Genomic DNA, 15,877 nt, shown 5'->3' with positions numbered 1-15,877 from the left:
TGTGCTATGCATTCGTTTCTGATGTGATTGTGCTTTTTTTTTTTTTTTTTTTTAATTCTTTTGTCAAGGTTATTGCTATTTATATCACATAGCTGAGTACTCTGTTGTTTTGTTATGTTTTATTACTGCTTTGCTCTTTAAATATGTACATTTTTCCACAAACAGAGGGAATTGTTTTTCCATGTGCCCCCATTTTTAAATTATTCTCTAATGCAGTAACTTGTCTTTTGTAGTCTTTCTAGAGGTAATTGTATATAATTATCTCCTCACAAAAGAAGCACATGTGAAAGCCGGGTGAATTTGAAATCATTTTATTATCTACAGATATGTATATTTCACAGGTGATAAATTATTAAAAGCCAACATGTACACCTGTGTAAAAAATAAAACTCACCACTTGACTCCGCACACAGATAACTGGATGTATACTATGCGCAGTTGCCTTTGTACAGTACACTAGATTTTTTTTTTACTGTTTTACATTCTGGAAGCATACATCTTCCTTCATGTCAAAATCAGAAATAATTTTAAATTGAATACACTCTTGTTTCACATTGTATTTGTATGTCTGTAGAGGAAAAAACATCCGCCGTCCATACCAAAAACACATTTCCACTTGTTTCATGCTACATGTTAAAAAAGAACAATAGAAAGAAAATGTACAAGTTTTTCCCACTGTCCGTTGAACTGAAATGATACTTCAAAACAGAATTCACTTATTAAAGACAGTAAGAGTTGTCATATTCAAAGTCAGTCTCCTGCATAAAATGTTCCCACAGACTATGAAAAACTGGTAACAATTCATCCACGGTGCCTTCTCTTGCCTGGTCGTTTCTTTAATATTGCAGAATCGGATTGGATGGTTTTCTGAAGCTTTATTTATGCCGACCTAATGAAAAGAAAACAAAAAAAGACAGCATATGTTAAAGCAAAAATATTGTCTGGGGAGTTAAATAAAGTCCTAACAAGAAAAAATAGGGAGCTTCTGCTTACTGAATCTTTCAAGTGTGGGTCAGGACCAGGAATGTTCTCACAGCTGGAGATAGCACTAGGGCAGCTCTTCAAGGAGTAGAAGCAACTCTGGTATGAAAAGAGAAGGTGCCTGTAAGTGCAGAATGCCAGCAGTTTATTATCCAACGCAGTTTAAAAACACTTACAAGACATAAGCATATGGTAGGCTCATCATAAAAGCGTGTGGTAGGCTCATCATTAATGTATTCCTGGTGGGCTCCTGTCACTGTCTTTCCATCTCTTTGTGCCATCCAGCAGCTTGAGGGTGGATAGGATTGCCCAGTCAAGATGGTCGCCACTGTTCTGGGACCGTGGTGGAATGCACACGCCAGAATTGACATCAAGAAAGGGGGCAGTGACATTTTGGAGCAAAACCCTAAGCTTTTGAAGACGGAGCTTAGTGCGCATGCTCCAAAATGCATCACCGTCCTCTTCTTGACGTCACTTGCGTCGCGTGCGTTCCACGCACACAATGTGCTTTCCGCAATGGTCCTGAAAGAGCAACGGCCATCTTGACTGGGCAATCCTATCCACCCTCAAGCTGCTGGATGGCACAGAGAGATAGAAAGACAGTGACAGGAGCCCCTTTATTATTGATGAGCCTACTACACAATTATGTGTTTTTAAACTGCATTCCATAATAAACTGCTGGCATTCTGCACTTACAGGCGCCTTCTCTGTCCTTCTCCAATAAAGTCGTAATGACACATTTCTGGCAGTATTGCCCTTAAAATGGCCTGCCTGCCTGTTTTGGTAGCTTTACCAACATGTGCAACAGATTCAGGTAATTCTTAATTACTCAACTAAATTAAAAATTAATTACCTCCAGTTTTGGTAACAAAACTGGAAGCAATTAAAGGGGTTGTAAAGGTTCACGTTTTTTCACCTTAATGCATCTTATGCATTAAGGTGAAAAAACATCCGACAATACCGGCCCCCCCATTCCCCCCATTTTACTTAAGCCCGTTCACCTGCTGCGCTCGCCCCCGATTTCCCATTCGCCACTCAGCCTGGCCGTTGCTTGGCTAGAGTGGATGGATTGAAAGCAGCGCAGCCATTGGCTCGCTCTGCTGTCAATCACATCCAATGACGTGGCGCGCTGGTGGGCAGGGCCGAGTGATACAGTCAGCGGCTATAGCCGCCGACTATATCATGGGAGTGCGCCCACAAGAACTAAACACCATGCGAGAGAGCTCGCATGTAGGTGTTTAGTTCTTGCGGGGAGGAGCTGAGACAGCCGCCGAGGGACCCCAGAAGACCAGGTTTGTATTTATGTCCATCCAGTCCTGAGATTTACAGCAAAGCTCTACATAGCAGGGAAGGGAGCCTGATCTTTCTCTGCAGCAATTTTGTTTTCATTTAAGGAATCACCCTGTGACTGATCAGTAAAATAAAGAGCAACACATTAATGAGATCATCTCTCTGTCACTCTTTTCTCTCCTCATATCAGCACCCCTCTCTGAGCTCTGCTGCACAGACCATACAGAAGGCAACAAATGGCTGATACTAAGTCAGATTCAGGTACTTACACTGCTTGCATTCAAAAAGTACAATTAATAATGTATTTATAATTACAGAGCTATTCTTGTGACTTTCTTCTGTCTGGAGCTCAGCTTTAACAAATCAGCAGTAAATTATATAATACATTTGAATAGAGTGCCCAGTAAGCAGAAGAGAACAAATTATGGAGTATCCCAAAGGGTCTGGTATGGACTGGGGGGGGACCCCATGTGGTTTTTTCTTTATTTTTTAAAATATCCGGGTGCCCGAAATTGCTACCGCGAGTCAATTAAAATGTGATTTGACTTTTTTTTTCATTAAAATCACTGCTCCTTTGAAAACAATTGTTTTAAAAAAAATGTTTGCATTGATACATGTTCCCCAGGGAAGTACACGGACCCCCATACCCATTTTATGGTCAATTACTTGCATATCTTGCATATAAGCCTTCAAAATGGGCACTTTTGATTTTTCCTGTTTGGCTCCCTTAGACCTCAATGGGGTTCGCCGTTTGGGTTAGAACTTTTCACCTGTTTTGGAGTTCTGCTGCGAACTGAACAGGGGGATGTTCGGCCCATCTCTACTGTTACGGAGAGAGCCCGTGATCATCAGCCAGCCACTTGTAAAGGTAAACAGTCTTTATTAGACTCTCAAAACAGGCAAACACAAACAGCTTTTTAGTCCTGGTATAATAAAGACAACTTAATGGCTCACCATGAGTATACCAGTCCAACACTTGGATTTTGTGTTTTTCCGAGTGCTTCGGGGGGGGGGGGGCTACCACTAAGGTCTCAGGAGCTCAGCAAACTGTCTCAGTCTCCAGATAGTCCACACTTCCTCATATCTGTGAACCACTCACAGACAGGTGCTGATTCCTTGCCTCTTTTAAGCCTCCCCTGAAATACTGATCCCCTGAAATGGATACCCATCATTGTCATTCATCATTCCCTTTAAAGGAAACACAACTCAAATGATGGGGATACATCTTTCCTGTCCAGAACACGTCCCTGGCATCTTCTGCAAGAGTTACAGTATATCATTGTCTGATGGATGTCGCACCACTTCCTTAAACTAAATCTCTCTAAAACTGAGCTATTAATATTCCCCCCACCCGTGCCCCCCCTCCATGACTTTTCCATCAAAATCAACAATGCAACCATCAGTCCCTCCCCTCCGCCATGGTACTAAGTGCAATCCTAGACTCTGACTTGTCATTTCAGCCTTAAGTCCAATTATTGTCAAAAGTTTGTAGAATTCACCTCCATAACATCTCTTTAATATATCCCTTTTTAACAAATGAAACCACAGAGCTCCTCACTTACTCCCTTGTTATCTCTCGCCTTCACTATTGCAACTCCCTTCTCATTGGCCTGCCTCTCCATAGGTTACAGTCTATCATCAATGCAGCTGCCAGACTTATCTACCTTACCAACCACTCAGTGTCTGCCAACTCTCTCCTCCAATCCCTACACTGGCTCCCTATCACCCAGTGAATTAAATTCAAAATACCAACCACAACATAAAAAGCCATTCACAACTCTGCCCTGAGCTACATCACCAATCTCGTCTCCAAATATTACCCAAACTGTCCTCTCCGCTCTTCTCAAGACCTCCTACGCTCAAGCTCTCTTGTCTCCTGATCCCATGCTTGTCTCCAGGATTTCTCCAGAGCCTCTCCCATCCTCTGGAACTCGCTACCTCAACCTGTCCGGCTATCCCCTACTCTTGCTACCTTCAGGTGATCCCTGAAAACTCATCTCTTGAGGGAAGTCTATCGCGTCTCCAACTAATCTTTTACCACTTTCATCAGCTCATTCCCCACAGTTACAACCTTTTGTACCACCTGCCCCACCCTATTAGATTGTAAGCTCTTCTGAGCAGGGCCCTCTTAATCCTCTTGTATTTTATTGTATTATAACTGTATTGTCTCCCTTTTAAATTGTAAACCGCTGTGTAAACTGTTGCCGCTATATAAATCCTGTATAATAATAATAATAATAATAATAATAATCATTGCGGAGTTTAAAAAAACAAACAACAAAAAACTTGGATGACCAAAGTGAACTGCAAAATTTGCTTCCAGTAGGAGATGCAATGTAACAGCATGGGCAGGATTATAATTTCACTGCAGCTTTCCAAGTCTCTTTACACCGTCTTGTGAGTTTAGTAAGGGCAGGCACACAATCAATGCTGTTAATAGGAGAATGTGCATATGTGGCAAATACCTTTGATGAATGCTTCTGTCTGATCCTATCCTGTTTACTAAATACATGTACTGTGAGTTTATTTGCTCCAAAAAGCATCCTGTTTACTAAATACATGTACTGTGAGTTTATTTGCTCCAAAAAGCCAATAAAAGGACCAATCAACTGCATGAGTCGGAAAGGGGTATACAGACCAGTACCACATGGGCTCCAAATGGTGATAGATCCACTAATGTTCTACAGCAATAGATACTAGACTGGGGAAAACAGGAATCCAACATTAGCACACTTCTAACAAGAATATATTTGGAATTCTACTTAGTATGTGCCTTCAAGTGCAAGTGCAGAACACAGAAGATAATGCAGCGTACACTTCCTATTAATTAGGTTCTGTGAATAGACAAGCACTTAACGAGTTCTGCTCTATCTAGAACTATAGCTGAGACATACCCCTACTCACGTCTGCTCAGATTTATGCACTTGTTTTAGGACATTATGCTGTGAAGGACTTTTACTGATTTATTGATTCACTTGAGGAATTTGTTTTGCCTGTGGTACCAGATACATCTTCTAGCATGAAAACTGTAGGGGAGCTATAATAACATCTTTCAATTTTTCAGCCTTTCATCTAGAAAATGACCGTGAGCTACAATCTAAAAAACAAGGCACCAAAAAAGAATATTTTACAGGGCTCTGTATACCTTCATTCAAAATATAATGAAATATTGAAAGTCTGTCATATAATGCTATAACTAAGCTAATATACTGAAATCTACTAAGAAATTATTATGATTCATGTTATTGTTACCTTTGTTATCCCAAGCAGAAATGACATTTTTTTCAATGCCTGATTTTGATGGGTCAGTAGTATAGAAATGCAGTGCCATTATGCAATAGAACTCTGGAGGTAAATAGCTCTACAGAAAAAAAAAAAAACAATCCGAACCATAAAGAAATCCTAAAAAAAAAAAAAAAAAAACTGAAAAAAAAGGAAGGAGAGGGGGGGGGGGGGAAATTAAAATGCACACACACAAAAAGAAGAAAAAAAAATAAGGGAACTACTGTGACTCCAAGACAATAGTTTTAGAAGTAACATATATTGGTATTTATGTGATCATATTTGGAGAGGAACTAATGAGTAGCTAATCATTTTTGGCAACAGTTTTTCAATTTTATGCTCAACATATCCTGGTATGTTGAGTGCTTCTTTAGACCACAGTATTTTGATTTAACTTCATCAATTTTTTGAGTTTATATTTCTACTTATTGGTTCCACCCAGTAGATGTGGCCAATGTTGATGGCTTTTAGCTGTGGGTTAGGGTTTTGGGGTACAGTCATGTGAATAAGGACATTCTTTTGTACATTTACTGGTTTGTATTTATGAGTTTTTCTGTAGGACACCTGAAGGACTTCATATATTTGTTGCTTCCATAATTATACAATATGACACAATACCATGGATTCAGTAGAAATCTTGGTTAAGGTTATAGTAGGCATATTAGTGTGTTTGCAAAATAAAAAAAAAGTACTGCTTGGATGGAGAAGAAGGGGGTAGAAAAGCCCCAAAAGCTTGTTCTGAAAATGTAACTGTTAGTGCAAATAAAAAATATCACTGACAGTACTCAACTGTGCATTGGAAATTTGCAAACCCAAGACGGGTTTTTGTGGATTATTGGGTTGATTTACGAAAAGCAAATAGGTTGTTCACTTTGCAAGTGGAGTTGCATTTGGCAAGAGAATTTTCCCCAGAGCTTGGTGAATGTAATAAAGTTTAACTTTGCAAAAATGTAAAAGTGAACAGCCTATTTGCCTTTAGTAAATCAATCGTAATATCCAGCTAAGACAGTACGTTTTTACTGAATCCCAAAAAAATGTAACAACGCTTCAAGGATGGCCAGACACAGTCACTTAGCGTTAACTGGCAGAGAATAACAAATAGTCCACACTTCAATGATGACTTGATACATTCACATAGCGTTAACTGGCAGAGAATAGCAAAACAGTCAATTTCTAGAAAAAAAAGTACAGTATTGCTGTTACAAATGAAACCTATTAAACGAGCTAATGTATTAGCAATGTTTGTATGGAGACTGAATCTCTCAGTATGCCAAGTCCTAGCTATTAATACTATGAATTATTATTAGATGCAATCACGTAGGGCCTGTGACCTCTAAGGTAAAGATGTGGTTAGCACAACTTTAGTGGAAGAAGCCCCATAAATAACAAAAAAAGCAAGATTCCCCAATTTGGATTATTTAATGCAAATGTAAACCTAATCACTAAAATCTCAGCTAGGCTTTAACGTGTTAAAAAATAATTTTCAATCTTTATTAAATAATTCCTGATGATTCTGCTATAAAGTTTCTTATTCAGACACCTCTTATTATGGGGTGACAGCCATCTTCAAATTGTGCTCCTGTGTTGTCACCCTGTCAGATATGCCCCTGGTGGAGACAACAAAGACTGTGTCGACCCACATTACACAGACATGGTCCACCATTGTCGCTATGAAGATGCTCGATCAGAGCAATAGTGTGGCTTTGTTTTGCATTGGAGTTTGCCTTCAATGGGATCCAAGGACACACCTCGAGAGGTCTTCAGTGAAATATAGGAAAATAAACAGTATTTATCTCCAGGCAAACAGTTTTTGTTGATCACGCAATGTAAAATACATTTTAGTATGCTTTTGCTAGCATTAATAATATTAAACTTTCAAATGTACAAAATATGCATGAGCAATAAAATAATCACCACTACTCATAATGAAATTACTCTAAAAATGAAAATTACAGTAACTGAATGATAGGATGGCTGAGATGTACCAGTGCAGTGGGTTTTAGATATGACTAGAATTGAACTATACATCTAGGTGTAGTGGAAGAATACAGAATATCTTGCATAGCTGCCATGAGGAATTCCATATGACATATGGTGTTTATTCTTGTTTCTACTGCCTGCAAAGAACATTTGGCAGTTGTCCAATCTAAAGTAATGGGCACTCTTGTTGCTATACAAATTCTATGTGATTTCTGTACAAATTTAACTTTGTCAGCTGTAATACTGCTAAGCAATTGGTGGCTTTTATGATCATATCACTGACAGTAGGATATATAGATGAATTATTGGTTCTAAAATCATATCAATCTGTGCCAAGCAAGTATTTCAGTTTCAGGAGCAGCAAGCAATGTGGTGCATTGTAGTTTCTATAAATATGTGAATCTTCTGTGCATTTGAAAAAAAAAAAACTGCTACATTTGTCAATTATCTTTTTAGTCATTTAGTCATTTTAGATGTCATTTGCCAGTTATTGGCAATGATGACTGAAACACATATTAAGCAGACATCTGTATGAGATCATTATTTGATCATTTCTACTTCTCCACACATAATCTGCAAGATACAGTAGGTAGGGGTGCTCAATAGTTGGGTTGTAAATATTTAGTCATTACTGTGTATGACCAAACCTAAATTTCTTGAATTTGAGCCCAATCTATGTTTATGGCCAGCTGCCAGGCTAGAACCTGCTGTTTTCTTTGTACATTTTTATTTGAAATGTATAATTTACAGTGCATATAAATTTCCAAAGCAATAGTAACCAAACAGGTTAAGGGGGGTTTTAGGAGGTTTATTCGAGTAGCAAAGCAATAGCTTTTAATTGGAGAAATTATAGTCTTCAGTCATGAGGAAGGACACTAGTCCTTCACACAGTGGGAAGAGGAAGAGTTCTGTGTGTGCAGCTGAGAGTAAAAGACAACATCTTGTGCTCTGTAAAAACTGGAGCTATAAGCATGTGATCAGTGTACAGTGTCCCCAGTCCTGAAGTAGGATGGTACTGTTGGCCATGTCCCCCTGGGGTATGAGGGGTCATTCCCTCATTGGGAAAAGACCATTCATGAAGTGCTATCTACTGCTTTAAGAAATGCAGTAAAACAGCACATAGAATTTTTCCAAAAAATGTTGGCATTCACTAAAAAAACGCTTCTAAAATACTGCATGTGGTATTTTTTCTGAAAAAATGCAGTATTTATCTCTTGAAACTATGCCGTATTTTATCTCATGCGATATCCAGTGTAATGGATACAGTGGAGAAGGATAAGAACCCCTGTCAGTTTTAACCCAAATATGGAAATCATTGGGGTTGATTTACGTAAAGTATAACTAAAGGAAAAACTTTTTTTAGATTTGGATAGGGTGGAGAGGTATTAGAACACCTATTAGGTTTTAACTGCCATCTGTGCCCTCGTCAGGGAGATTCACCCTCTCTATTTGTCCTGTTTACCGTTATCATTGAAAGTGAAATGGGGGCACAGACAATAAAAACCCGACAGGTGTTCTAATCCATCTCCACTCTATCCAAAACTAAAAAAAGTTTTTCCTTCAGTTATACTTTAAGTAAATAAACCCCAATGATTTCCATATTTAGGCTTCTATGCATTACAGTCGTGGCCAAAAGTTTTGAGATTGACACAAATATTACTTTTACAAAGTCTGCTACCTCAGTTTTTATGATGGCAATTTGCTTATACTCCAGAATGTTATGAAGAGTGATCCGATGAATTGCAATTAATTGCAAAATGCTGATGTCTACAAAAGGTACAGGGATTGGACTGCTGAGGACTGGGGTCATTTTCTCTGATAAATCCCCTTTTCAATTGTTTGGGGCATCCGGAAAAAACCTTGTTCAGAAAAGAAAAGGTGAGCACTACCATCAGTCCTGTGTCTTGCTAACAGTAAAGCATCCTGAGACCATTCATGCGTGGAGTTGCTTCTCTGCCAAGGGAGTGGGCTTACTCAACATTTTGCCTAAGAACACAGCCATTAATAGAGAATGGTACAAAAACATCCCCCAAAAACAACTTCTCCCAACCATCCAAGAAGAGTTTGGTGGCGAACAATGCCTTTTCCAACATGATGGAGCATCTTGCCATAAGGCAAAATTGATGATAACTAAGTGGCTTGGGGAACAAAACAACAAAATTTTGGGTCCATGGCCAATTCCATGGAGAACTTGTGACCAATCCTTGAAGGCGGGTGAACAAAAAAAACTCCCACAATTCTGACAAACTCCAAGCATTGATTATGCAAGAATGGGCTGTCATCAGTCAGGATGTGGCTGAGAAGTTGATTGACAGCATGCCAGGGCGAATTGCAGAGATCTTGAAAAAGAAGAGTCAACACTGCAAATATTGACTCTTTGCATAAACTTAATGTAATTGTCAATAAAAGCCTTTGACACCTATGAAATGCTTGTGATTATACTTTAGTATACCATAGTAACATGTGACAAAAAGATCTAAAAACACTGAAGCTGCAGACTTTGTGAAAAAAAATATTTGTGTCATACTCAAAACTTTTGGCCACAGCTGTACTTTTGAGAGGACTGATCCAAAAAGGCAGATACTACTCAAAATTGGCTAATATATTCCTACATTCCTTAAATGCCACATGCCTGGACCACTACTTAATTATCATAAGCGTTAAGTTATTTCCTTCAGTGAATTAAGTTTAATGCCTTTTCATGCCGTATTTACCAAGCATTTTCAGCATTTTGGTAAATACCGCAAAATGGCAATTAATTGAGAGTTTCAGGTTCACATATTTAGGGGAAATCTGTCCGGTCACCTTAAAAATGCATGCGATATGCTTTAATGAATGGAGCCCAATATCATACAAAACTGAAAACGCCTCATAGGGAGGAAGATCAACTTTAATATGAGAAAAAAATTAAGTTTCTTAACCACTTCCGGACCGCCAATCGCACATATACTGTGGCAGGGCGGCTCGGCTGCGCGAACTGATGTACCTGTATGTCGGTCTGTGCATTAGATACAGCGGGCTTGTGTCCGTCGTTGGAGGCACTCACACACGCCCCACGGGAGCTTGCTCACGGGTCCGGCGGACTCGATGTCCACTGGCCACCCGCGCTCACGGTGAAGAGGGGCAGAATTGGGATCTGCCTATTTAGAGAGACAAATATATTTTTATTGTACATGAATATAAAACAACAATTGAGGTATATCCTCATAGCCATCAATACAATTGGTATAGTTCAAATTATGTATCCAAAGTTAGAGAGAATACAATCAGAAGTAGCGTATCAATAAAGGCATGTACCTCAGGTTATTAAAAACATATAACCCAGGGTAATGAGGGTCGAAACCTGAGGTTGGTAAGTTTGAGTATTCCAGTGTAGAGGTAGGAAAAGGAGAAAGAAACAGAAAGAGAAGGAGGAAGGAAGAAAAGAAAAAAAGGGGAACAGAAAGAAAAGAGTCCCGACGGAGTCAGGGGAAGAAAGAGGAAAAGGGTATGAGCAAGCCTGATAGGTGAAACCTGAAAGGGGTGGCCAAAGTGTGGAATCACATTAATCAGCAGGTAGAAGCATATTTTTCAGGGAGTCTGAAGTGGAAAAGTCTATCCAAGTAAGCCAAAGAACCTTGAACTTATAAAATGTGTTGTTACCTAGAGCCAACATAGGATCTGCCCAATTAAACAAGACGGATCCCCATTTTGACAGGGGGGGAGAGAGAGATCATCTGTTCCTAGTGATCAGGAACAGCGATCTCTCTCTACTCACAGTGTACTAGAATGTACTTTATTAGAATGTTGGATTTTCCCCCCCTACCTGCTGCCTTCCAAGGTTCTGTACTTGTGGACAAATGCAATGGGCAGGCTCAATAGCCAACAGAGGGGTGTAAGAAGACAGGATCAAGCACCAACTTACTAGTCAAGGTGTCCGAGCTTCAGGAACTGCCAGAGGAAACTAGAATAACATGTCCAGCTCCTGTCTCAGTAAAGAGAACTATTTTAAAATTGAAAATAGCTGTGTGGACATGACATAGTCCTCCCTGTCCAGAAAATAATACAAATATTCTATTCAAAATGTATGCAAGCTGGCACAACATTGTAATTTATTTCCACAATCAGTACATTGTATACAAGAGTGACACTGCTTCCTGGTTATTTCTGCACTGTTCAAAAGTGTAATTGGACTAAACTGCTAACAAGGTGTACTAAGTTCCTGGCCTTAAAGGAAACCTGCACTGAGTGAAATATGCTGGTCTTCTAACTGTATCTGGTTTAGTGAATTGAGCCACTAGCCTGGAATACATATGCAAAATCTGAGTGAATTTAAAACTATCAGGGTTTGATTTACTAAAGCAAAAAACCTATTCACTTTGCAAGGGAAATTTACCTTAGCACAGTGAATGTGGTAAAAATGTACTCTACAAAGAATACCTAATCACGAGCAAAGAAAAGTAAAATAAAACAATATTTTTGCTTGCACATGGATGAAGAAAGTTAGCAAAGCTGCACCTCATTCCCTAAGCTAAGGCAAAATTTCATAGCAAAGAAAACAGTATAGTGAACAAAATAAAGTGAACGGTATATTTGCTTCTAGTACAGCAACCATTTAATATTGATATGTGTTCTAAGCTGAAGCTGTTGAGTTAGTATGACAGCCAAGGAACTGTCTTCCTCAATATATTCACACTACAGGTTTCCTTTAAAAACATCCCTTAGGGATATCATGTTTTCAGTCTCTTAGGTGGTTTAATGTGTTTCCACCCTGGTGGTAGCTACTTCTGGAAAGCTAACTATGGGAAATGCTTTGGTTTCAGTAGATAGTGGATTAGTCAGATGACCATGGATGGCCTCTTGAGAAAATGCTGCTGTAATAAACAGCCAGGAGCTCAAATTGTGATACTCTGATGCTCATTGCAACATTGCATTTGAATAAATTATAGTAACTTCTAAAGAGCGGTGAGCGCGTGAACGTAGCTATTGGCAGTTATGAATTAGTGCTGAAAGCTGAGGCAAGACAAAGGTGAAACGGTTGGCTAAGAAACAATTTTCTTCTTAAAATGTTCAAGGACCTTATTGTATGCCAGCTTCTTTACTATGGAAATTGACTGAATTGTGCGTAACATTTATATTATAGCAGAGTTCCAATGAGTCATGTAACTAATGTGGCAGAAGTGGCGGAATCCATCAAACATGACACATCACCAATTACGCTAATATTTGAGGGTGAAATCCCTTCAGTCTGGAAAAGCAGATTGGCAGCTACTTTTTGCAATATCATTCAGTTTCATCTTGTGTGAATTCACTTGAAAATATATATTTTTTTAAATAAAGATGTCATTATTGGCAATACAATATAACAACAGTACTAAACGGTTGGAGTTGTCTCAGTTTGTAAATGACTATATATTAGCGGAATCATGGCACACCCCATGTTTTGGGCATTCTAATATACTAATGGCTTTTTTGCTTTTGGAATATGCATCTGCTGTGCAAAAGTAGAGGTAAATAAAGGATAAAATAGGTAAAAAGCTTAAATTTTGAAAAAAAAAATGGATCCCTCTTTAAAGCAAAACGAAGAAACAACTGGTTAAATTGCGTGTAATAAATAGAACTTTTGGTCAAATTTATAATTGGGGCAATCATATTAAACAATTGACACACAAGAACAGAATTATAACCATACAAAATACTACAATATTCTGAATCATGGAAAGGATACCTGAAATCAAAGGGAAACAATTGAAAGAAATGGAAGAAATGGAATAAATGCCAATGTTATTCCAATGAATTTTGCAATAATCATGTAGAATGAGGACAAATTAGACCTATTCTATGTGTTACATCAGACATTTGTGGAATCACCTGAAAATTGTAGTATGCTATTACAAAAAGGGCTACGTTTTTAATTGACAGATTTGATTTTACGAAATTTAAAGTTATAGATACAATTATATATTGACTTATACAAAACCGTCTGTAAAATCAACATCTGTATCTTTTTTTCAAAATATCTGCTCCACATAAATAGATATGAAACTATCTGAAACATCCAATATTAAAGTACCTTAAAAAACCTTGGGGATTAGTCATCATTTTGGTAATGAAGAATTAAAGGCAACATATCTTTGTGATCACTCTGGAGAGAATTAAGAGAGTAATCTGAAAGTATAGGACACTCCTAGGCCATTTATATAATGGAGACCTTCTTGCAGGGATCTCCAAACTACGGATCTCCAGCTCTTGCGGAACTACACGTCCCATGATGCATTGTAAAACTGACATTTACAGACATCTCTACACTGACACGCCTTATCCCATGCAGTGAGTGATCAGTTGCAGGATGGGAATGGCTGCTAGACAATAATACTTGCACCGACCTAGATATGTGAGGAATTCCCTGTATTCCTTGCATGAATCCCTGACTCTTTAAACTTGGTTATTATATATATGCCCCTGCAAACAGAGGACCTGTAGAGACAAACTAAATTGGATTTGAATCTATTATACAATTAAGTGGCATATATACATACATGCATACATATATACTGTTGAAAGGATTCCCATCAGTGTCAGCTGTGATTTGAATGTAATTTACCATCTAAGGCCACTTATGGGTATGTCTGTATTCCCTTTCCCTCTGTCTCACATTTAGTCTGTGTGACTTTCCGTGGGTTGTGTGGGTCCGCTCCATACTCCTTGGACAGATCACCACCTGGAAACTACCCTGCCTATATGTTTTAAACAACTTTTTTCATATACAATATTTTCATTTGAAGATGTCTTCATCCCCCTGAGGAAGATCAAAACAATATACGATCGAAACGCGTTGGAGCTCTTCTGTGAGCAATAGCATTTAGTATTAAGAAACTCTGTTTTGCTATTTGCAATATTGACATCTCATGTTTGGATACCATGCATACCAGAACTCATGCAGTTTTTAAATAATGTTTTTTTTTCATATATTTGTACGTAATAAAGAACGTTTTTGATATATTCTATTCAGTCCAATTTTTTTTCTAGCTGCCTATAGGCCCTTGGGATCAATTTTTCTAATTAATCATATTTTGGGCTAGCAGCACTTTCTCTCCACTCAGGTGGGTGGGTTTCACTTGATTACAAAGTACCTTAAAAAACCTTGGGGATTAGCCTTTTTTTTGGTAATGAAGAATTAAAGGCAACATATTATCTTTGTGATCACTCTGGAGATAATTAAGAGAGTGATCTGAAAGTATAGGACACTCCTTGGCCATTTATATAATGGAGATCTTCTAGCAGGGATCTCCAAACTACGGTCCTCCAGTTGTTGCATATCTACACGTCCCATGAAGCATTGTAAAACTCTAACATAGACATAGCTAGTAGGGATGAGCCGAACACCCCCCCCCCCCGTTTCACCAGAACATGCGAACAGGCAAAACATTTGTGCGAACATGTGAACACGTTAAAGTCTATGGGACACAAACATGAAAAATCAAAACTGCTCATTTTAAAGGCTTATATGCAAGTTATTACCATAAAAAAGTGTATGGGGACCCGGGTACTGCCCCAGGGGACATGTATCAATGCAAGAAAAAGTTTTTTAAAACGACCGTTTTATCAGGAGCAGTGATTTTAAATAAAGTAGCGCATCTTTCCAATGTTTATTACAGTACCGCAGCAAAATAACATTACTAAAGGAAAAAATGTAATTTAAAATTGCTTGCGGCTGTAATGTATTGTCAGCTCCCAGCAATATAGATAAAAAACCATTGAAAAAAATGGCGTCGCCCCACCCCAGTCCATACCAGGACTTCGGGTCTGGTATGAATATTAAGGGGAACTCCACAACAAATTTTTTTTTAAAATGGTGTGGGGATCCCCCCCAAATTCCATACCAGACCCTTATCAGTGCATGCACCCTGGTACGGTTCAGGAAGGGGGGGGGCGCTCGTTCACCCCCCCTCCTGAACCGTAACAGGCCTCATGCCCCCAACATGGCGAGGGTGCTTTGGGGTCCCCCCAAAGCACATTGTCCCCATGTTGATGGGGACAAGGGCCTCATCCCCGCAACCCTTGCCGGCGGTTGTAGGGGTCTGTGGGCAGGGGGCTTATCGGAATCTGAAAGCCCCCTTTAACAAGGGGGTCCCCAGATCCCGGCCCCGCCTATGTGAATGGATAGGGGTAAATTGTACCCCTACCCATTCACCAAAAAAAGTCAAAAAGTAAAAACCAAAAAGACAGTTTTTGACAATTCCTTCATTAAAAAAAAAAGTGTCCCGCAATGTCCATCCATTTTCAATCACTGCGCCAATGGACCTTAAAAATAGAAAAAAAAAAAGCTCCACCACCATGGGAGGCCTCCCAACAACTGCTGTCT

At 39.0% G+C, this 15,877-nt stretch overlaps 1 protein-coding gene across 1 annotated transcript in view; it reads right to left on the bottom strand.

The window, feature by feature from the left end:
• Window positions 1-295: 295 nt before the first annotated feature.
• Window positions 296-15,877, bottom strand: part of NKAIN3 (sodium/potassium transporting ATPase interacting 3) — a 650,331-nt gene continuing 634,749 nt past the window's right edge. Inside the window, exon 8 of the mRNA XM_073632827.1 lies at window positions 296-889. Coding sequence (XP_073488928.1) covers window positions 876-889 — 14 coding nt within the window. The 3' untranslated portion in view covers window positions 296-875. The remainder of the gene's footprint in view (window positions 890-15,877) is intronic.

Source organism: Aquarana catesbeiana, linkage group LG05 (genome assembly GCF_042186555.1).
Source record: "Aquarana catesbeiana isolate 2022-GZ linkage group LG05, ASM4218655v1, whole genome shotgun sequence".
Lineage (NCBI taxonomy): Eukaryota > Metazoa > Chordata > Amphibia > Anura > Ranidae > Aquarana > Aquarana catesbeiana.
Note: the sequence above shows the minus strand (reverse complement) of the source record. Positions and strands in the feature narration are given on the sequence as shown.